Source organism: Pterocles gutturalis, unplaced genomic scaffold (assembly GCF_000699245.1).
Source record: "Pterocles gutturalis isolate BGI_N339 unplaced genomic scaffold, ASM69924v1 scaffold353, whole genome shotgun sequence".
Lineage (NCBI taxonomy): Eukaryota > Metazoa > Chordata > Aves > Pterocliformes > Pteroclidae > Pterocles > Pterocles gutturalis.
The window spans coordinates 1,409-23,701 of record NW_010120054.1 but is presented as its reverse complement, the minus strand read 5'-3'; the positions used below and the strand labels follow the sequence as shown (position 1 = coordinate 23,701).

General features: G+C 39.0%; 1 protein-coding gene across 1 annotated transcript; it reads right to left on the bottom strand.

Moving 5' to 3' along the window:
• Nucleotides 1-1,714: 1,714 nt before the first annotated feature.
• On the bottom strand, nucleotides 1,715-20,558 carry RRP15 (ribosomal RNA processing 15 homolog (S. cerevisiae); the record flags this gene model as incomplete). Its single annotated transcript, XM_010076721.1, has 4 exons — nucleotides 1,715-2,374; nucleotides 17,313-17,514; nucleotides 18,326-18,423; nucleotides 20,284-20,558. Coding segments are annotated over 4 exons (728 nt in total), but the record flags the coding sequence as incomplete, so codon positions are not given.
• Between the last annotated feature and the right edge of the window lie 1,735 nt (nucleotides 20,559-22,293).

The window sequence follows — 22,293 nt, the reverse complement described above, 5'->3', positions numbered from 1 at the left end:
TCCAGGTTTTTCTTAAATATACAACTGACACTTCAGTGCTTTAATCAAAACATTACTTCACAGATGCATATACAGAACTCATAAATATCCAAGTATTCTAGAAGTACTCTGAAAGTATTTTGAAATTTTTAGTAATCACCTCAGGATGTCATAGTTCCTAAGAAAAACCAGATTATTTTCCAAAAGTTTGATCTCAGACAGAGACCGGCAATACCAAACTAGAGAACAACTGCAGTTTTAAAGGTACTGATGTAATTTTGCCAAAGTCACTGAACTCTGTAGAAACAAAGCCATGTCAGATTAGACTATTCTGCTGCTTCATACACTCAAAATTCATTGTAGTATATTTTTGTATTGCACTAATGAGATGCCAGTTCTAGCTGAACAGCTCTACAGATGTCTAACCTTCAGAAGCTGGGATAACCATATGTCAAGCTTCTGTGGTTTTGCCACTTGATGTTTTGGGTGTATGCCTTCATTTGTGATAATAAATATCAGGCCACAAACTAATGTCTCCTCAGATATCTAATATGTTTAACACTCAAAACAGCTTGAAAATCTAAACATTTCTGCTGTTAGCTTTGAGTTCTCCTCAAAGAATTATGCTACAATATATACCAGATGAACAGGCTAGGGATAACACAACCTTTGCCAGTTGTTAGGATGGGTTTCTCTGCCATTTTGTATGTATATTTTATCCTGTAGTACACACAGAGTTTAATCCCCCTTCCCCTTCCTCAGAAAAATCTAATTCCACTGCCTTGCCACATATTTCAATGCTGAAGACTGAAAATTTGAAAGTCACTCCTAATTGTATCTTGCATATAAGCAAGTACAAAGAAAAGTTTGTACCTAAGACATCTGTAGAAACAGACAGAAGAGCACTAAGTATTTTAAGTATCAACTGATAGGCCCCAAGGCATTTTCTTCACGTAGGAAATGGGGAAATGCGATAACAAAGTTAAACAAATGACACAGCATCAGCTAGCCAGTCTGGAACAGCAAACGCAGCAGGATTCAACCCCAGCCTCTCGTGCAGAACACCTTAATCACAATGCTCTTCCTTCTGTATGCATATGTTTATACAGAATAGATTCATATTATGTATGTTAGCTTCTGCAGCTTCACAACCAAGCAACTAATTAGGAGAAATTGCTGTATAACACTATAAAGCCAATAGTGTTATGCTCACATATGTTTTCCAAAATTCAGTACTGTTACAGTGGGCACCTAAGAGGATGGGCTTTTGTTTGACCTTTGCAGACCTGAGGAACTAACATTATAGCTGACTGAACCCACAGGATGTATCTTGCAGGTCCGGCTCCTTACTGAAAGAGGCCAGAACACCAGAACTGCAAATGAAGCAACAATGAATACAATTTTACGCTGTACTGCTAGAAAAGCCCTCTGTCTTCCAACAAAAACAATAGCAAGGACTGTCCTTTCCTTTCCTTTCCTACCAGTCTCTCAGCACAATAGCAAGGACTGTCCTTTCCTTTCCTACCAGTCTCTCAGATTATACAACTTCAGACTTTCAATGGAAAAAACACGTATATATGTATCATATATATTAGATTTTTATACATATGTATATAAAAAAATACATAAAATCCAATCAGTAGGGTCAAGTCTCTCTTTCTACAATTATGCTTCCAGAGTTGTCTCCAATCAAACTAATTCCCCAAGACCAGACCTATCACATTAATGGTTACTTTTCTTTATTATCTACAAAACCTTTCCTGGCCAAAGTAGTAAAGACTCTATAGGAGTCTGATAACTTTACAAGGTGATGGCATTTCTGTGTTTATTGTAAGCCCTTTCTATTGCGAATTGCTAACAACTTTTCAAAGTGCAACACTGATTTGGAAATGCAGGCACAGTAATACATCAATTGCCATGACTAATGTATAAACTTTTAATGACCTTGGCAAAATCTCTCTTTCATTGGGCAGGTGCCACTATTTTGACTGTACAAAATGTTTTGGAAATATGTTGAAAATTATACATGTTTTGGAAAATATTTCAGGATTTCAGTATAGCAAATGAAGCTATATTAAATAAAAGTTGGACATGGAGGAGAAAACACTCCAAAGTTGTGTGAGTCTTTTTTTTTTTAAAAAAAGAGATATCCTCCAAGCATTGTACATTCACAGAATGATGACTTTTTATCCAAAGAAAGTTAAGAAGATAAAACATTATCTTGAATGGTTTTTGGTTTCATTCAGTCACTCTCATCTTCTTGTTTCAGGCCACCTCCCGGTTCAGTATTGCCCTCTCCATCGCTTTCCTTGTCCCAGTCTTTCATAGATGCTCCCATCATGAAGTCATCACGCAGTATACTCCACTCTGGCCCCTCTTCAGACTTCACTTCACCCTGAATGTTTGAGGAGAGGAGAAGACAGAAGAGAAGGAGCTTAGATGAATATGAGGGGCAGTAAAAGATGGAAGCTCTTCATGCAATCAAAAGAACACCTCCCACACTCTTCCACTGTGCACTGGCAGACCTGCTGAGGGCTAGCTCTTTATGCAAACGGTACATAGAAATATGCAGGACAATCACACATGACTTGATGCTAACAAGCAAACTTGTTTTAACCAACCAATAAAAGAAATATGGAAACAAAACAATTATTCCTCATGGATGAAACAATCAACCCTGGGCATAGCTTCCTTTATTAAAATCTTTCTTGGCAATCAGAATGGATTCATGATATCATTTATTAACCCCCAGGTGCTGCTTCATTAGAACACTTCTGGCACATTTCTAAAACACAAATATGGATTTAATAAAGGCTTAAAACCCCCCAAATTTAATATTTAACATATTTTGTGATACTTGAACCAAATCCCCTTTATGTGGATTATTACCTCACTACCTGGGTTTGTCATATGGTGCAAACCTGCCTCTAAAAGAAACAAAGTTGATCTACACTCAGCAAGACAACACCACCTTACTCCAAATTTCCTACCCTTGAAAACTGAGGCCACACTACATGGACTCGTGAATAATAAAGAAAAGTGACAGGAGCACAGTTTTAGGTTAGCACTGAAAACAGTTCTTGCAAGTGACAGATCATATTTGTGCAGTGCAACAGCCCCATCCTGTGGCCAGAGTTTTAAAGAACAGCTTGAAGCTATTCCACATTCTCACTGAAGGAAAATACTGAAAACTGTTCAATGTACTGAAGGAGGATTTCAGTGGTTTAAGCCTTGGTAGCAAAATACTTCTGGGGAACAACATGGCACAGTGTCCAGCAGGCAAGCAAAAAATCATCCTACCAAAGTGGAATCAAGGGCACTGAAAACAATAATTTACTTTTGCAGGGTCTTCGAAATATAACACATCATATCACACCAACAGAAGTTATTTGAGTGCAAAAAGTCTGCCAAACAATATATGTATTTTTAATAGGTAACCAAAGAGGAAAAACTAAATGTGACTTCTCCTGCAGTTATTTTGAAAGATTACTTTTACAAAAAATAACACGTCTTAACACTTTATTTCTCAAAAGGAATCTCCGAGGGCTGAGTTAAAATAAAGAGAAACTCTACAGCTGCTCCTCAAGATGCCTGCACTGTGTTTTGTTTTGGATTTTTTTTTTGTCTTCACAGCTGCTCTCATTAAGGCCTACTCCTAAGAATAACTCTCCCATCCCAACAATCCCCTTTTCCTCGGTAGTGCTTCCTAACCACTTTCCACTCTTAAAGCAATTCCCTTCAAATGCTATACCCAGTAAACCTCAGAGAAGGTTCCAATTACCTGGAATTAAAAGAGTTACAGATAAGGCAGGTCCCTAGGCAGACCTTAAGATGTTCACATGGGAATAATCTGTACTGGTGCCAACACAGGTATTCTGATCCGGGACGCAAGGAGAGGGCAGCTTTTTTTTTTTCTTTTTTAACTGTATTTCAGTTGTTTTATATGCTTACCTTTGCAGAGTACAGAAAGGTTTAAAAGATTACAAAAGTCACTAAGCTTTTTCTTTTTTAATCCCAGACCTTTCATAAATCACTGTCTGAACATGCCAGAGAGTAAAATTTGAAATACAGAAATGGAAAAATCCCATCTTCCTTACAAAACAATCCAATTTTCTTATTTTTTTCCAATAATAATAAAACCAGAGACTCATTTTTTTTTTCTCCACAGTTGTGCAGAACGGGGATTTTTTTTTTTTTTGGATGGGAGGGTTTAAATTGCACAGAAGCAGTAGATTATTGTCAGCAATGACAGCAAAAGTCTTAGAGTTTGAAAAGCCCAATGCTCAAATTCATCACAGCTACTGTTGAGCAACCATTAGCCCTTCTTTCTGCCTACATCAAGTGAACAACAGGACAAAAGCAGGACCTCAACAAAAGAGGGATGCTGATCCTCCATAGAATTACCCGCTATGTAAGGCGCCACAAAGGTTTGAATAGTTTTACAACAAGCCTTAAGGAGAAAGACAGACGTAGCATGTCCCTGCCTCAAAGATGAAGAATAAATGCTTAAAAGAAAATATTTAATCAATTTTAAGCATGCTCCCAAGTGAAGAAAACCCCATGTTTAGTATCTTCATTCCTAATTTACTGCTCTATTTTCCCCTCAGAATAAAAACTACCCAAAATCTATTGTATCACAAAACAATCCTGGATTCTTAAGAAAGTATGCAGCAAGTCTATTTGTATAATTAACAATTAGTTCAACTGTAACATCGCTTCCCAACTTGCTTTATGTAAGAATGTTAATGTGCTTGGGTTTTCAATGCCATAATCTGGTTTCATCTAAATAAAATAAAACTGATTCTTGGCACATGGAAAATAAACCAGCTTTCATTCTATACAACTGCTTTAAAACTTCCAGTCAGCTGTTCATCCACATCTCCCACATTTCACTGAAACACTTTGAACATCCATCCCCACACGAAAACAAAGCAGACTATATAAACATTAGTGTGTAATGCTACACAAAGTGGATCCTTCAGTAAGGTGAGGAGTGAAAAATTCTGGTGGTGTTTATTTTCCTCTCCTTTTTTATACGTACATTTGAATGGGTTTGTTCCTTGATGGGTTTGTTCTTTGCCTGAAGGTGTGGCAACCTATTTCAAAAGGTCTGAGAAGCAGCAGTTAGCAAAATATCTCAGGAGTCACAGGTACAACATGGTGATGCACTTGTTATCACGAGCTAAAATAAGACATACCAAAATGCAGAGTGCGGTTACTCTAGTGCAGATATTGGCTGGGACGGACCAGTTGAAAAGAGATCACATAAATAAAACAAACAGCATCTTGCCTGCTTGGTGTGCCACCTAAGCTATCACAGCATTAGCTCGACTCTGACAAAGGTCAGACTGTCTCCCTCTATAACAGGGACATCCCAAACCAATTCTGGTTTGAAGAAATACCCTCTAAACTCTGCACCAGGACAAGATGAACTGAAATTCTTAGCCAAGTCCTAATAAAACCAACCAACCACCTACCAAACAACAAAGCTTAGGTCTGTCACCTAGCACAAACAGCCATCCGTTGCAGGATCTGGGCTGGAATTGCCTCCTGGATGCTTTTGGAGGAATTAGTGTATGAAAGCATCATGGCATCAGCAGCAGCAGCTATATGATCAAAATCAAGTTAGACATCCCCTGCTTTGGGAGATGCATTTCTTTACCACTGCAAAAATTTGGAGCTACGCAATTCACTCTTGGTAAATGACATTACAGTGTCTTCAGCTGAGACCCATCAAACCCAACACTGGCATTGTGGCAGACTGCACTGCCACCAGGTGGGAGACCGATCTTCTCTACTCTTTCTGAAGTTGTCAGGTACAGCAGCAGGATACTTGTAACTGCACATAGCTGCATCAGTCTGCAAACGACTGCCTTAGCTCAAAGCCTACTTCCTTTGAAAGCTTAAGGGAATTAAATTCAGTCTAAGTCACAGGACATTGTCATTTCCATCTGTTGCTTTACCCGCACAGCAACATCCAAAAACCAGAGCAGGAAAGTTTGCCAGAGCTTTTCAGAACCCCACGCATAAGCAGACCAAAGTCCCATAATGCTTATTGGCAAGCAACGGCATTAAAAGGTATGTCCTGTAGTTGGAGCGCACAGATTAAAGACAGCATTTCACTCCGCTTCCCACCAGCTCTTGTCACTTGAACATACCCCAGTTTCTTCATCTGCAAAACTGCAAACATACCTACGCCACTTGCAGAGATTCCCCTACAGCATCTGTCCAGAAGACAGTCACTGCAGGGTATTAACAAACGAACATTTTTCAGACCTAGGAATTACAATCACCACACTGGGCTCCCACGCCTCTGCTCCGTCTACAGAATGAAATGTCAGAGCTTGCAGGGGCATCTCTATCTACCATCACATGCAGCAAACGTTTATTTGTACCTGTCAGGAAAGGAATTTCTAACATAAATATCTCTCAAGCAAGAACTTCAAGCCCCAAGAAAACAACTCTAACATGTCTAATTAATTTGAACTGCCTCCTCAGGTTCCTCACTGTTGCTCAATGCAAACATCAAAGCCCCTGAAATACAGGGAGGCTTTTGTCACAATGAAGAATTTAAAAAGTATAACTGCCAAAATGCATTCTTGCATACATCTGACAATTACATTCCCTGCCAGCCTGCATCTTGTTCGGAATAACTGCTGCTATTCTGTTCCTCATCCCCAAGCAAGTTCACTTAAACCTAGCAAAAAAAAAAAAAAAAAAAAAAAAGGGATATACTGGGATGTGTTAAATCTCCATTAAAAGCAAACAAACAAAACACACTTGGAAGAGAAGGGATGACACGGAAAACAAAGAATACCAGCATAATCTTTTCTCCTAAAATTGTTTCCAGGAATATTCAAGCTCACAGGCTAAGAAAATAAGTTTCCTCTAGACTGCAAGATAATGAAGAAAACTGCAGCTCAAGTATTTAAAGCAGCAATATAAGCAGAAAGCAAAATTATTTTTAGTAAAAAAATGGTACCTGGGTTTAATCATCAGTGCTGCTTGCAACTTTAAATAATTACAGTGAGATCTTGACTATAAGAAAGGTTCCTGTGTACACCTGATCCCAAACAGACAAAAAACCCACAGATCTGGAAACTATGAATATATCCTACATAGCTACTCTCTCGAATTCCTGAGCCGAAGTCTTGCAGCAACTGACATCGACTTTGGGAAGCATTTTCGAGCTTGCAGAACATGCAAGCTGCACAACAGAAGCCTATTCTGCTGCAGCATAAATAAGACTGCACAATCATTTGCTCCTTAAGGTGAGAGTCATTCAATATCCATTTGCATCCTCTCTCTGAAGTGAGAATGTGAAGAAGAAAGAAGAAGAAATTGCTGCGGTATATCTGAAGAGATGCTATACTACGGATATCAGCAGTGGCACAGGAGATTTACTCAGACCAAAGTCTCCTGTGCACACAGAATCTGCACTGGCATTTCTAGTAAATACATCTAAGAATGAATTTTTTTTTTTTTTTGTACAGCATGTTTTGAAATCGGCTGTTCCTGTTCAAACTTCTCTGCAAGTAACACACTGGAATTACTACAAGCACAACAAATACTGATTTTCCTTTTGAGCACAGCCAGAAGACCACCCAGAGCTTAATGACCTGCATGAGGAATCTCCCCATCCTCACATCCTCCTCTAGGGTTTACTACAACTGGGGATGTGTGAATGAGAAGGAATGCTTTGGGTTGGCACACAGAGGCTTAAACATGCCCCAACCTTAGAGGGGTCAGAATTACAGAAATTCTAAAAACAAGCATTCATCTGGACTTAAGAAAAAAGAAAAATCATTAGCATCATTATTAAATGCTCAGTTGCAAAGAAGAATCAAAGAAAGAACTTGAGAGAACAGATTTCCTTAGCCTTAGTTCATCAGAAACCTCATAAATCAGTATTTCTGTCAGAAAAAGCCAAACTATTTTAAGAATTCAAGTGTAACACAGGACCCTGTTGCATACAGGATGCTCTGGAACTCCTCAGCCCATGCTGTGCTCCAGCTCTGATAGCAGCCCTCTTGGAAATCCTTCCGCTGCACAATGAATTTTACCACACGCTGCTGCAAGACAACACCTAGCCACAGTGCTGTCAAGATTCCCTTTACACGTTTTAATGAGATGGTGAACAGCATGGGCATGCTACACCCAGGAGCTACTCACAGAAAACAGAAACTCACCTGAAAATATGCCTCACCTAATGAAACATAATCTTATAATTAAGTTACAACACAGGTATGAGCTGTTACCTTTACCCACAGAGTATGTTCTCGTAGGATATATTCTGTAATTTTTAACTCAGTCTGTAAAACACCAGGCAAAATGACAGTGTCCTGAACATCATGTAATTACATCCCTGTCTTTACAGCTGTCAGGCCAAAACACTCCACTGACAGTAAAAAAGCAATGCCTGTTTATCAGCAGTTACACTACTGCCTACCATACTGGCCACTGCTATCTCAGTATCCACCTGTTACTCCTACCCTTTCCTCATCTCTCAGTCTTCATACAGCTTTCATGTTTCATCTACTTGAACAATAGGATCCTTCGAGCAAAGACGGCACAGCACTTAGATAAATTAATCCTTGACAAAGACGCAATGAGTACTGTGGTTAAAAACATCTGATCAAGACTTTTGTATTTAAAACAACATAGGGTATACTTTCATTGCTTATCAGACAAAAACTTATGTAGCAAGTTACGATATTCCAAGTAGTTGAATCACAAGCTATTTGTGCATAAGCCACATAAGGTTTAAGGTAACTGCAGTGTTTCATTAAGAATCTTAATTCTGACTTGGAAATAGACAACATTGTCCGTCAGAAAGAACAGCTTTTCATGCTAGCTAATCCCGAGCCTTAGGTACCTACAATCTGCAAAATATTGTTCATTTTTTTACCAAAAAGCCCCAGCTAGAACTAGTTAATTACCAAGAGCAAACCTATGTAGAATCCTTCTTACCAGCTTCCACCAATATTCCTAAAAAGAAAATAATGAACCAAGAATTTTTCCACATGCATAGGATTCAAAATAAAGGAAGAAAGAACTTTTCTAGATCTTCACATTTCAACCCTGAAAGTAATGTTACACGGCTTCTCACAAGCAATAAAAAAAGGCTTCTATACATCAGCTGGTCCTACATTTCGTCATGTGTATTTGCTGCAGTAATGAGGACACGATGGAGTTTAAGGATCAGCCTAAACATTACCCAGCGTAAGCATCTGGAAAATACGTGGCTACAGCAAGAGCGGCAGTGAAACGTGCCCAGTCAAGACTAAGGCCTTCTACATGCTATCCCTCAAAAGTCTAGTACTCATGTCTTTCAACAGTCTACTTTAGACAAACATTTTCGAGTCACAACAGATTTTTCTCAGATGTCACCCATTTCTGCAAGACACTTATGCACTCTCTCAGCTGGGTACCTAAAATTTTCTGCAGCTTTTTATAAAAACTTGCCTGTTGGCACAGCAAGGGAACATGCAGGCCCACAGCTGTTTGGAGTATTTCTTTAATCCTTTTTTTGAATAAATTAGCAGCTTGCAGATTTTTTAATCATCTGAATATGACTCAGATTATTTCCTACAAATGATGCTGAAATCATCCACTGTTTTTCATTATGATTCAGCAAGAGGCATAACAGAGCAAGTCCCAGAAGGTTGTCTCAAACGACAAAGGGTGCAGTAATGACCAAGTCCTTCACTTCCAGCACTTAAGAAATCATTTCACAGAGTAGCTGATGAGGAAGAAGTGGGGCTAATAAAAAGCCTCCTCTTCCTGACTCAGGATTTCCACTTACATTTGAGTCCCGAAACAAGTATAGGGATCCAAAAAACTACAAGGCAGGAGGGGAAGGGAAAAAAACCAAAACACCACAAAGAACTAGCTTTTGTGTATTTTTATTACTAAATATGAAATACTGAAGTTTTTATGACTACTAAGCAGCTTGTCTGGCTAAACCTCCCCAGCCTCATTGCCCCTGATTTTACTTAAATGGATTTTGCAACACATCCTAAATGTTTGCAAACCCAAGTTTCTTTGAATTTATATTCCTGTAATTTCCCTCACACCGTCATGGGTGAGTGGCAAACTCATTAAGGAACAGACCATACCCCTCAATCCTCCCAGGCTGCTTTCTAAAAGCAGTTAAGCAGTTTAAACCTGAAGAGGGGATATGTAAACTGCCCGCAATTCCAATCCTTTATCTTCACCATCTGGCTACCCTTTCTCTGCATTTCTGACCCTTCTATCTCCTAAGTTTCTGTATGGGTTTTCCCAACGCCTGCAGATGGAGAAGAAATGACACAGACCACATGCAGAACACTGTTCAGGGTTCAGCAACAAACCAAAAAAGGTCTGATCTTTACAAGATGACAGATTTAGTATCACTTGTAATAACAGTACATTTTTTTTTAAAAAGTGTATTTTCTAAGCTTTCAGTGAGTTTCAGAAACACTCATTAAAAACCATCCAGATCTTCCCATAGAAAAAAAAATACTGAATTCAGCAACTCTCTAACCATTGGAAGCTGGAAGCAGTTAGTTTGACCCACCACTCCTGAAGTCTACCAAGATAAACAGATGAGTAGGTGCCTACAGAGGCCATTTATAATACACATGCGCTTGTTCAACACTCTGGAAATCAGAACACTTTATACCTTAATAAAACTTCAAAGTAAGGGAATCACTTTTCAAGATAATTTCCACTATCAAATGCTCAGATGGGGGAAACAACCTGGTTCAGATAGACGAGCTCCACCCAATCTTTCTTACTTCCAGAGAACTTTTTTTTTATAAAACTTTATGAAATGTTTATATATATATTTTCTCTAAGTACATTGCCCTACCTATAAGAGTTACAAACAAAGCCAAAAGTGGAGAGCTGCTTTTGTAAGGCTTCCAACTCAGTTTACCAGATAAAGCTCGAATAAAATTTGACTTTTTGTGCTTTGTATACTTACAGGAAGATCAAAAGAAGATGTATACCACGAGTTTTTCAAATTTGGTTGTTTTAGACATAGTTTTACTGAAAAAACCTCACAACCTTATCTAGGAAAACAGATAAACATCATAGTATCCTGTGCACTAGCAATGAAATAGCAAGACAAGTTAGTCTCAAATATGACAGATGGAGCCATCTCAGAATTGCCTGACATTTCCATCACAAGTCCCTAGTTACATTCACTTACAAAATTTGCCAAACTTCAACTGCTTCAGGCTCAAGACTTTTGCGATGTTTCAACTAAAATCACTTGAGCCCTTTTCACAGGAAGATGAACATAAAACATTTTGTCTACAGCTCTAAGGTGGAAAGAAATAGACATTTACTACAGGTATCCATTAAAACCTTGCATCATTCACTCTTTTTAAAGTTAAAAATCAGTTAAGAATATATTTTGGAGTTGAGAATGTGTCTTTTGCTATCTCTTATTAACATCTTCCCCTATCTGGCCAAGTTGGAAACATCTGGAGGACGACCCTCCCCAAACCTGAGGTCATCAACTCAGTAGATATGATAAGCATTTAGTATCCAAATTCTCTTGAAATATCTGTCCCCACACTGTCGCACACTATCTGTAGCTTAGAAGACAGTGTTAAACTGGACCATGCATGACTCAATGATAAACAGGGAGCTGGTCTTTCTGTGCGAGCAGTTGTCAGAGCTGCTCTCGCGTTAGGCACCAGGATGCCAGACTGCGTGCTTGGCCCTCAGGTGTAGGGGGAAAAAAAAAATCTGCCAGGAATGTGAAACATGAAGAGGACACAGAAAAAAGCTGATGGAAACAGACTGCAAAAATCAGTCTTTTTCCCTTCCTTACTTCTGATCAAGTATCTGAAAAAGAACAGAAAGGGAAATCTGAGGATAAAAACACAGGACAAAAAGTGAACCTAGTGAAATACAGCCATTACACAGCCCCTAATCCTCTTACCTGGAGTTGAACTCACAGTGTCAAGCTCTTGACATCTATCAATCATATACACATAAAAATATTGACAAAGACCTACATTCTCACGTTAACACAGATGTGTGTTACCAGCTGTGGCAACAGATCGGGAACTGAGCTTGTACATCGTAAAAACCTAACCCTGCTGATGACCCAAACTGGGTAAGTCAATACATCTTCCTGTAAACAGATTTGAAGTAAAAATGTCACCAAACTTCTTCTAATATTCCACAACAACCCTTTAGCTTAAAGAACATAAGGAATTTAGGATATAGCAAACTGGTGGCAGGCTGCACTGTATTTATCCCTAAGGCTAAAAATCAGAATACAGGACACAATTAAGTAGTCAGCAACCTTTCGGTACAAAACCAAAAAAACTACATTAAAAGCATCAGCTCCAAATGTATATGAAGTGACCTTCAAGAAAGGATACACACATTTTGGAAGAACAGATACAAATGTACGATTTATAAAGGAATCCAAATTAAAAGTTTCTGTGCATGTGATGGGAAGACATTTATTAAAACTAGGAGAACACATCTACTCTGGCTGCAGCTGAACTAAATTAATACTTGGCTGCCCCCTCAAATCTGCTGGAATACATGCACACCCAGTTACTCCTTCAATTAGTTCTGTAAAACCAGCACAGAACAGCTGCAGTAATAAACTTCTGCTACTCTACAATGCCATTATCACCTAAGGAAAAAAGTCTCCTTTTAAGATTAAAAAGAGGTGTTGATACACCTTAAATTTCTGGATGCATCTATGCCTTCTGCTATTTCCTACAGCTGCTTGAAGCAATTGTTCAGACTACTGTCCCCCCAAACAAACATATGGATGAAAATATTTTTTTCTCTTTTTTACCCTTGCCATTTCTGCACTGTGGAAACTGTGGAAAAAAGCAGAACAACATGCCAATGGCCAGCACTTATGCAGCTGCAAGAAAAAGAAGGCAGTCACTCTCACAGGTTTTAGCAGATCTAACTTTTAAGCTGGAAAGCACATTTATATCCCCATCTAACTTGAAAAATGAAAGCTCTCATGCCACTTCTTGTGTCCCAGCAAGAACAGCAGTCAAAGTCAGAGCTATGGTATTCCTCCTGTCCTTGAACAACCTTCAAACTACTGCTTAAAGTTAAAATATTTATGAATATTAAAAGTCTTACGAACAAAAGAAAAAATCTATAGCAAACCTGACTCTGACCACTGTGTTTACAAATTACTTACCAAACACTAGGAGCATTTATAAAATAGACTTCAGGCAGGAGGAACTTTTCTGGAAAAGTATTTTATTTCAAGTCCCATGTGAGCAATAGCCAACATGAAATAGCACTTGTATTCTTCTCCACTCATCTTCCTTCCCATCAATAAATTATTTGGAATAATTTACTATTTTGAGACCAATACACCAATTTTTTCCAGATGCCATCATAATACAGGAAGCTAATTGTACCTCCAAGTCATGTAGAAAAATTACTTTGCAGAATTTGGATTATGGTTACTGAAGTAGATTAGGAAATCCTGCTCTCACTTCCACCACTGAAATGCTCTGCAACAAATCTGGTGTAAGGAAACTGACAAATTGATGTAAACATAGGGGATTCAGAAAACCACGCTACACAGGCCTAATTCAAAATTCAAGGCTGATGAATGCAGGTTATGCTTGTCACAAAGAATATCTGTAACTTTCATGCCAGTTACTTGTATGTTACTAGGAAATGTTTTACCACCTAGTAATGGTTTACAGAGAGCAGAACAAATGCCATGCGAAAAGTCAAGAGCTTCTGGTACTGAACAACCCTGTTGTAATGGACATGCAGTGAGGGAGAAGAGTTGACGCTGTTCCGGGAATGTTAACTCTGAATTTCTCTGTTTTCTTAAAATTAAGATTTCAGGACCTCATGTAGTTCACCACATCAGCAAACACGCCTGTGCAGCCCTAAGGGATCAGAAACTTCACTCAACCGTGGAAGCAAAGTTACTTCCCTAATCCATAATCCTAAAAGCACACAGAAATTTCTTAAGGACCTAAAGAAAACAAAGGACTCCTGCAAAGAATCCTTTTTGCCACTACCTACTTCTGTATTTGTTCTACAGACATAAAGATGACTTCAGCCTCTTGGGCTGGAAAGACAGCATCTCTGATGTGTACCTTTTCTAAACCTGTAGTTTTATAATGTAAGATACTATAAGAAACATGTAGGAAGCTGCAAGATACAACCAACACATACTGAAATGAAGATCTGGTCTGTAAGGACTGTGTTGAACAAGACTGAAAGCTCTCATATCTCCCAATAAACAATTCCCAAATGACCCACTCCAAAACTTAAAAAACCACCCAAACAACAAACAACCGGGATTTTGTTAAAAAAGAAAATTATTACATTTTCCTCCTACACTGCAAGGCTTTCAGATAAGGTGGTGAGGGGAGGGAAATTAGATGATCTTACCCAGAAGCAAGCATCATGTACAGTACCTTGAAAAAAAACAGGGAAAAATATTACACAAGTCAGCTGGCTCAGCAAGGATTAAGAAATACTTTGATAAACAGCTAATGATAGGAAAGGCAAAGCTTTTGGCTTCAGCTCAGAAAAGTAATTACTCCCATCTGGGAAGAGGAAACCTGAGGAAGGGCTACAGTTTCAAATGGCACAGGAAAATTTTCACAGTCTTTCTTTCATAGCTACGTTAGATGGGTGCACACCAAGTAATCTTTAGGCCAATAGCTAAAGGTATACAAGACTATAAACAACATTCTCCCAGAGCACAGGTTACCCGTCCTTCCCATCAATGCATGAAGCTGATGGAAATAGAGAACAAATTTTTTTAAGTGGTTGTGCTACCACGAAATCCCACTGCTACAGATGGGCCTTCAGAGAGCACTTAATTTCTTTTTCTCATGCATCCCTCTACCTGACTAAACAGTCAACCACAACAGAGTTTTATAAGGGGTTTCTCCAACAACCCCTGACATTTACAAGAAACCACCAAACTTTCAAAAATACAGCAGCAAATCTTGCACTCAAAAACCAGTGCTGAGTGCGAAAAAGCATTTGCCCATTCTCACAAATATAGTCAAGTCTCCTTTCATAGCACAAGGCTTGAGTCAAGAAAGGTTTGCTTTCACTGGGAAAACTTTATTCTGCTATTTTTCTTGCTGACTGCTTGTTTTATGTGGGTGGGGTAATGTTTTTATTGTTCCGGACTGCATTTTAATTGATGGCAGAGTGCCTGGAGTTTGGGATTGGCATCTCTTCCATTGTTTTTGTTGAGATAAATAAAAATATTTTCCTCCTCTTTTTAAAAAATGAAATCCACGCCACACTGTCAATTGCTAAAAACAAAGCAGGCTGCTAAAAAAAAAAAAACAAAACAAAACACAAAAACAAACAAAAGCTTTCAGATGGCACAATCTGCTAAACTCCTGCTCCAAGGAATTCACCACCCAAAGCCTCATCCCTGCTTACCACCCTCTGAAAAACCATCAAAGACCAAGAAGCAGAGAGATGACAGTGGAGGCCAGCAATACTGTTCAGTGGCTCAATGTTTGTGTAATTCTGAGGAGGAGACTGATGCTCAGATTTTGGCCTCAGCCTCAAGCATCAATAACTACGAGGATGGGAGCCTGCTAAACGGGTAAGAGATGTTCTCAAGAGAAAACAAGGCAGATTAAGAACAGCTTGAAAAGGAGTTATTCAAGAGTTTGGTTCAGTACCGAACGGAAAGTCACTGAAGCAAATGCAACAAGGGAGAGAGGGAGGGAGGCGGTCTATCCAGGCAGACATGGCTATTCAAAAAAAAACACAACAAAAAATTCCAACCCCCTCCCCCCAAAAAACCCACAAACCTACAAGTATCCCCTTATATTAAATTTAAAACTCCAAAATCTGAAGCTTTTGTTCACAAGCAATGTGAAAGCAGCACCTACATCAATACTCAAAACTGAACTAATCACCCAGCATCTAAAGCATCTCCAGAGCACTTGAGTGGAAATATGCTGTTACTGATGCTGCCAAAACCAGACTTTTTCTTCATAGTATAGAAACTTTTGCAATCTATGTTTTCTGATTAAGTAATTAGAAAACTCCTCTGCTACAATTTGACACTAAGAAAAAAATGTTCTAGTTTTTGCTCAGCTATTGATTCAATGCCTACTACAACAGCGGTTGGCACTGCTATCACTCCCATGTTCTTCTGCTATTCCAGGGGAGGAAAAAAAAAAAAAGAAAAAAAAAAAAGAACCACACACACGCACACTCCACCACCCAAACAAGCAAGCTGGAATTATTTAAGGAGAAATAAAGTGTCAGCACCAAGCTAAATTGTTCTCATTATCCAAAGAATTTAAAAAATACTTTAATATTACACTTGCATGAAAATTGTATGAGCTCTTCATGCCAGGCAGTGTTTCAGCATGCTCCCCAAGTGCATGCAAACAAAAAACATATGACAAACTGTTGTCTCCCAACTGATTAAAGTATTTCTTCCTGGCACAGAAAAGCACTTAGTTAACTGCTGTGAGTCTGAGCCAACAGAAGTATTCCACCCACTACCAAGCACAAAGTTCAAACCTGAACACAAATACGCTTCAAAAACGCACAGCTTCTGAAATACAAGAAAGAGTATGTCTGAGCAACTTGTTTTCAACCCTGAGCTACTTGGTGAATTGAAAGAACCGATAAAGAGTTGGACGAGTCCAGCTACACTGTGTCTCTCTTGAGCATGTTTAGAAAAAGTGGAATGTGTTAAAATACTTCTGAAACATCGTAACAGTAATAAAGCCAGATCAGCCTAACACACACATAGAATAAGCCTACATATAATGTTTAATATGTCTCAGTTTCTCTCTGTTGCAGTATTCACTTGTATGGCAAAGACATACAAGTCTTTTCCAGCTTCCAAAATCATCCAGAGGGAGTGAGTTTGAAATACCCAGAACTGCAGGTACACACAAGTAGTACAGTCTAATATACTATGTAAGATGAAGAGCCTCTGTGCCTTTAACAATTTTAAGGAGCTGATAACTGCTACTGGCCAAATTGCAAATGTCACAACTCACTCTAATCTAGCAGTTTGTTCTGTAGTTGGTGCAAAATCCACGATACAATCCAATTTTTCATACTCTTTTTTTATACACATAGCTAAACCAAGTTATTTGTACACAAGGCTTGATGTCTTACCAGAAAAGCTTCCAGCATTTTCTACCTTGACATTCAAAAGACAGGGAAAACAGGCCAAGAGCTACTTGCTCTCTTCCTAAGTAGTCTCAAAAAAACCCAAGCACTTGAATCACAGCTGTTCTGAAGAGCAGGCACATTAACAGAAAATAATTAAATTTAGAAGCTATCTTGCATGGATTTTTTCCCCCCCAGATGAAGCCTACCTGTTTACTTTTTGTGGTCTTTCCAGAAGGAGTCTTGCTTCCTTTAGCACCCTCCATGTTTCTTAAAACACTAATGAAGTCTTTTTTTGAAACAGAAGACAGTAGTTTAGCACGCTGCCTGTCGGAGCTCCCAGCTTTCTTCACCTTCTCATCAACATTCTTTTGGTGCGTCCTAACAGCATTAAATAACTGTACAACACCTCTGAGATGGGGAAAAAAACAAAACATTTAACTCAAGCATCCTTTATAGGAATGAACCCTCTACCAAAGCAGCTAATCAGTGGAGAAGCTGGAAGGCTTCTTAGCTCCCCAGAATGGTTACTTAGAACCTCAATTCAGATAAGAAGTAATATTTACTACAACATAAGAGACTTCCAGTTTTCACTCTTCCTTCACACGTATTGCTAGGAACCAGTAAAACACAAATCCACAAATAACTATTCAGACCCCAAAGTAAGCACTGAGGATCAGCGTTAAGAGCATGTTTCATCCCCAGAAGCACGTTACTCATCTCACAATCAGCTATTAAATTCCTCAGGCAAGACCTTAAGAGCAGCTGAAGTAGGGGGACAAGGCAGAGGAATGAGTAAGGAGACAGATATAAACAGCACATCAAGGTGTTCGACCAAACTACCACAACACAGAACAGGCAACTGAACTTAACAGATATAGATCTGGTGAATCCTCTGTAGAGAAGGAAAAAACAGAGCAGTAGAAACCACTGTTCCGCATTTTTAAAGCATTAACAAAACGAGGGGATCCAACAAAACACTTCTCTTAAGCAAACATTAGATTCCCATCTAAATTTTTACTCTTTCATAAAGCTTCTGAAATCTTTTGTTGAACTTGATACTGTACAATGCAGAGCTGTATATAAATCACTCGGCTCCTGCTAGTCACTTCTTAAGAGTTCAGCCTGATTGGAAACAGATTACCTGCACAGGCCTTTTCTTCCTCTTTTCCTCCTTTTTCGACATACATCTATTTAAGGATAACATTCACAAAACTCTTACCTTGTGGCAATCCTCTGAAGATTTCTTTCTCTGTCTCGGTCTTTGACAACATCTGGCTTCACTCGGCACATCATTTCCCACTCCCGCTTTTTATCGAGCTGCATTATAAATATTGTTATGTGAAACATGGAGCATTTGAGAACGCAGCATATTCTGACAGAGTATGTAGCAAGAGGGGGAAAAAAAAGATAAATCAACAAAGCTCAGTTTGGTTTGAGGCTACAGGGAGCTCCAATATGGGACTGGACAACAGATCTGAGGCAAGTCTCTTGCACTGATACACCAGAACCACAGTCAAATCTCAAAGAGTCACTTACCTTCTGTGACAAAAACTACAAAGAGAGGCACCAGACTGATGCCTCTGGCTTAAGACAAGCAAAAAGAGTCTAGAAAAACTCAAATGCTTTCCCACTGACTGCTATGGACAAGGAAATTATTCAAAGACAGCTTTCAACTCCAAGACTTCACAAGCTGATCACAGATAAATCTATACATAGTAAAATCCTGGTTCTATCAAGACAGGCATGTCACATTTGGAGCCTTGGGAATTTGATTTCTCCCACGGAATTAATCACAGTACAGCTTCGTGACTGACAGCGATGCACAGTGAAGTCTGCAACAGGCAGAACGCCAGGGAGAGCACCAAGTACCCACTGGAGAACAACTCCCACGCACAACACTGATATTAGTCTTTTTTTTTTTTTTTGAGGCTCTGTTTCAAAACCAAACTGATCCAATTTCCCATTACCAGGGGCTACAACACCACCAGCTTTTTTTCTGCTACAATAGAACACTATTTCCTCAGCCTCTGTTTCAGCAGTAAGGTAGTGAAATATTTTTTTCCCCTTCTAATAATATAAGCGTTGTAGGCCTGGTGACATTGCACTAAGTCTGTTTTATGCAAGAAGCCTTTCATAGAATTTCAGAGTCCTGATCCTTATAACTCCAGGTAGACTACTATGAATTTGTGAGTTTATGACCATGTTTTAACCTTTTATCAAAAGAACTGCCTATTCTAGCTCCCATCAGCAATAAATTAATAGAAGGCAGACTGTTCTCAAGTTTTTCTAAGGGTAAAAAAGTCCGTTTGGGGACCTCCCACCTTTGCTTTGTAGTACTCCCACAATGAGAACAGATTATTTAGGACAACCATTACTGAGCAGATGCTGTACTGAAGCTCTCTGTATTTAAAAGGCAGGCTGTGTCCTAACCACAGCATGTGCCACACTGTCAGGTGGATAACCTGGTTATCCCATTGAAACAGAACGGGTAAGGTGAGACATTAGAACTATTAATGTATTTTTAGCCTAAAGGTAAATCAATCACAGCCTGGAATAAAAAGTTCCACTAAATACACACAAACAAATGACTTAATTGCTAACACAGTTTTGTTTTCTTTGTAACAGTTGCAGAACCAGAAGCAATTTCGGGCATGGATGCTGTAACAGAAAACTCCTACCAGGAAAATCATCAAGGGGTACAAATAACGATTCACAAGAATATCAATGATTACTGCAATCTCAACCCAGAGGCCTTTGATTTTTGGAGGTCACAGCAGAATTCACAATGAAAGCAATTTTCTTCTTTTTCTCCCTCTCACTTTTGATGAGAGAGACCTATTTCAACTTGCAATAGCAACAAAGTGAATTATACCCCAAATTAACAGCAGCAATTAGAAAACTCAACTCTCAACAAGAAGACTACCTTCAGCTGTCAGACTGGAACAGTCCTGCTGCCAAAGATCAGCCTGCCTGATGGCCCTGAAAAAAGCAGTGAGGAAAAACATTCTTCAGCATGACTGTCTAGAAAGTAAAAAAATTGAAGCTATTGGAGATGACTGCAGAGGAGAGATTCCAAAAGTGAGCTTCAGAGCACTCTCTCTAATCCCTGCTGAGGGGATCTTGCATCTATCCCCACCTGCTGTGACTGCACAACAAAATACTGCATCTTTTTCTCACCTTCATTCTTTTCTCCAGCCTTTCTTGTTTTTCCTTTTCTCTCTCCTTCTCCAGTTTTTTATTCTTGGACAAGATGGTGGATTTATTTTGCGGAATCTTTTTGTTGAGTACTTTTGCCATGGCATCAGCCCAGCCTGCACTTGGGCCAGCTTTGGAGCTTGTTCCCTCTTCAACCTCATTGATACCGGCTGCTGTTTCATCTTCATCATCACCATCCAGGTCTTCACCTCCTGAAGAGTAGCTGTCTTCTGGAAGTCCTGAACTTAACTCAGATTCTAGGGGAAAAAAAAAAAAAAAAAAAAGAACAAAATAAAGAGTATCAGGAATTCCGTTTCTAGTAAGGACCCACCCATCACTAGCTTAATTTGCGCCATACGTAAATGTTATCCAAGCTCAGGGACATGCACTGCTTGCTTTTACAATTCCTCAAGCGGGCATACACCACCGTAATTAATTTATTAGAAAGCCTCCAGTGCAAATGCTTGCTTATCTCAGCGATGATTTAAAGTGATTTAAGAGTTTGAGTAAAAGGGAAAAGGTGGCCCTGGAAATTTATTATTAGATTAATGAATATTTTGATGTTCAGGAGTGGCAAATTCTGGGAAAACAATATATTTTCCCATTCCAAAATAATACATTATAAATGCACACACACATACATCTGTAGGCATATATGTATGTATGTACATGCTTATATACAAACTGCAACAGTGACATCTAGTGTTCAAATGCAAACAGCCACATGGATTAAACTGAAGGTGGGGGGCATTTCTTAGATGAAAGCAAAATCTACTCAGGGAAAAGAATGCCAGCAAAAATATTACCTAAGCATAATGAACACAGAGGGGAGACTGCTTGGTGAGATAAAGAATCAAGACAGTTGTCAGGTAGCTCAGAAGAAACCAGAGGCACTGAGTTTCTCTGGTATAAGTAACTGCTCAAATTCTTGATACACAAATAAACTCCGCCCTCCCCCAAATTCCAGTCTCCTTACCCCATTCTCCCTTCAAAACAGAAAAGAAGGAATTGAAGTTAAAATACTGAAGTGTGGAATCAAGCAACAGCAAGACAGGAGAGAACAGACCACTCAACACACAAGGAATCTACCACTTCCCTCATTAGTCTGTTCAGTGGGTCAAATAGCAAAAATAAAGTCTTTAAAGCTGCAGATGATTAACTAGAATGAAATGGGCTGCAAGTTTAGGGTGTCCTAAAATAAGTTTGGCTATTTCAGCGGACCCACTTTATCCTGTAATCAAGAGCGGAGCATACAGGTGTACTGCCACTACTAACTACCATTCCACTAATATTTGTGCCACCCAAAAGTTTTCAATTATGTTATATACAACTTTCAAGGCTGCCAATCAAGTGCTGGATAGAAAGAGGCTGGTTTCTGACACCTCCAAAGTCCCACCAGCAAGAGGACAATTCCCCACCAACTGAGATACCAGATGAAAGGCTTTCATCCATCTACCACTCTCACATTACTTTAAAAATAAATTTTTAAAATCACAGTGTTAAGTACTACTGAGCAAAGTGCTTTACTTTGTAGGCACTACTATGTCCCATAAACCACCTTTATCAATCAAATCATTAAGAGAACAACAAAGTGCTTTACTTTGTAGGCACTACTATATCCCATAAACCACCTTGATCAATCAAATCATTAAGAGAACAGAGTCAGGACTACTTCATAAGATCTGTTTTCCATAAAACCATGCAGACAGCCATTAATAACATTCCTTATTAATCAATTGCCTATTTAATTACTTAACAAACACAAACATACAGTCTGTCGTCAGACTCATTACTCTGCCTGCTGCAGTGTTAACCAATTTAAAACAAAGCCTCTACCACCTGGGGACGTTTAGGGGCTCAGAGAGCATTCAGTTTCACGGAAAGAAGCAAGATTATGTGCTTACATCATAAATGTGGAAGAGAAATACTTACTGAACACTTACTCATTATCTGTATCAGTATGATTTTTACTACCACCAAGGCGAACACAGT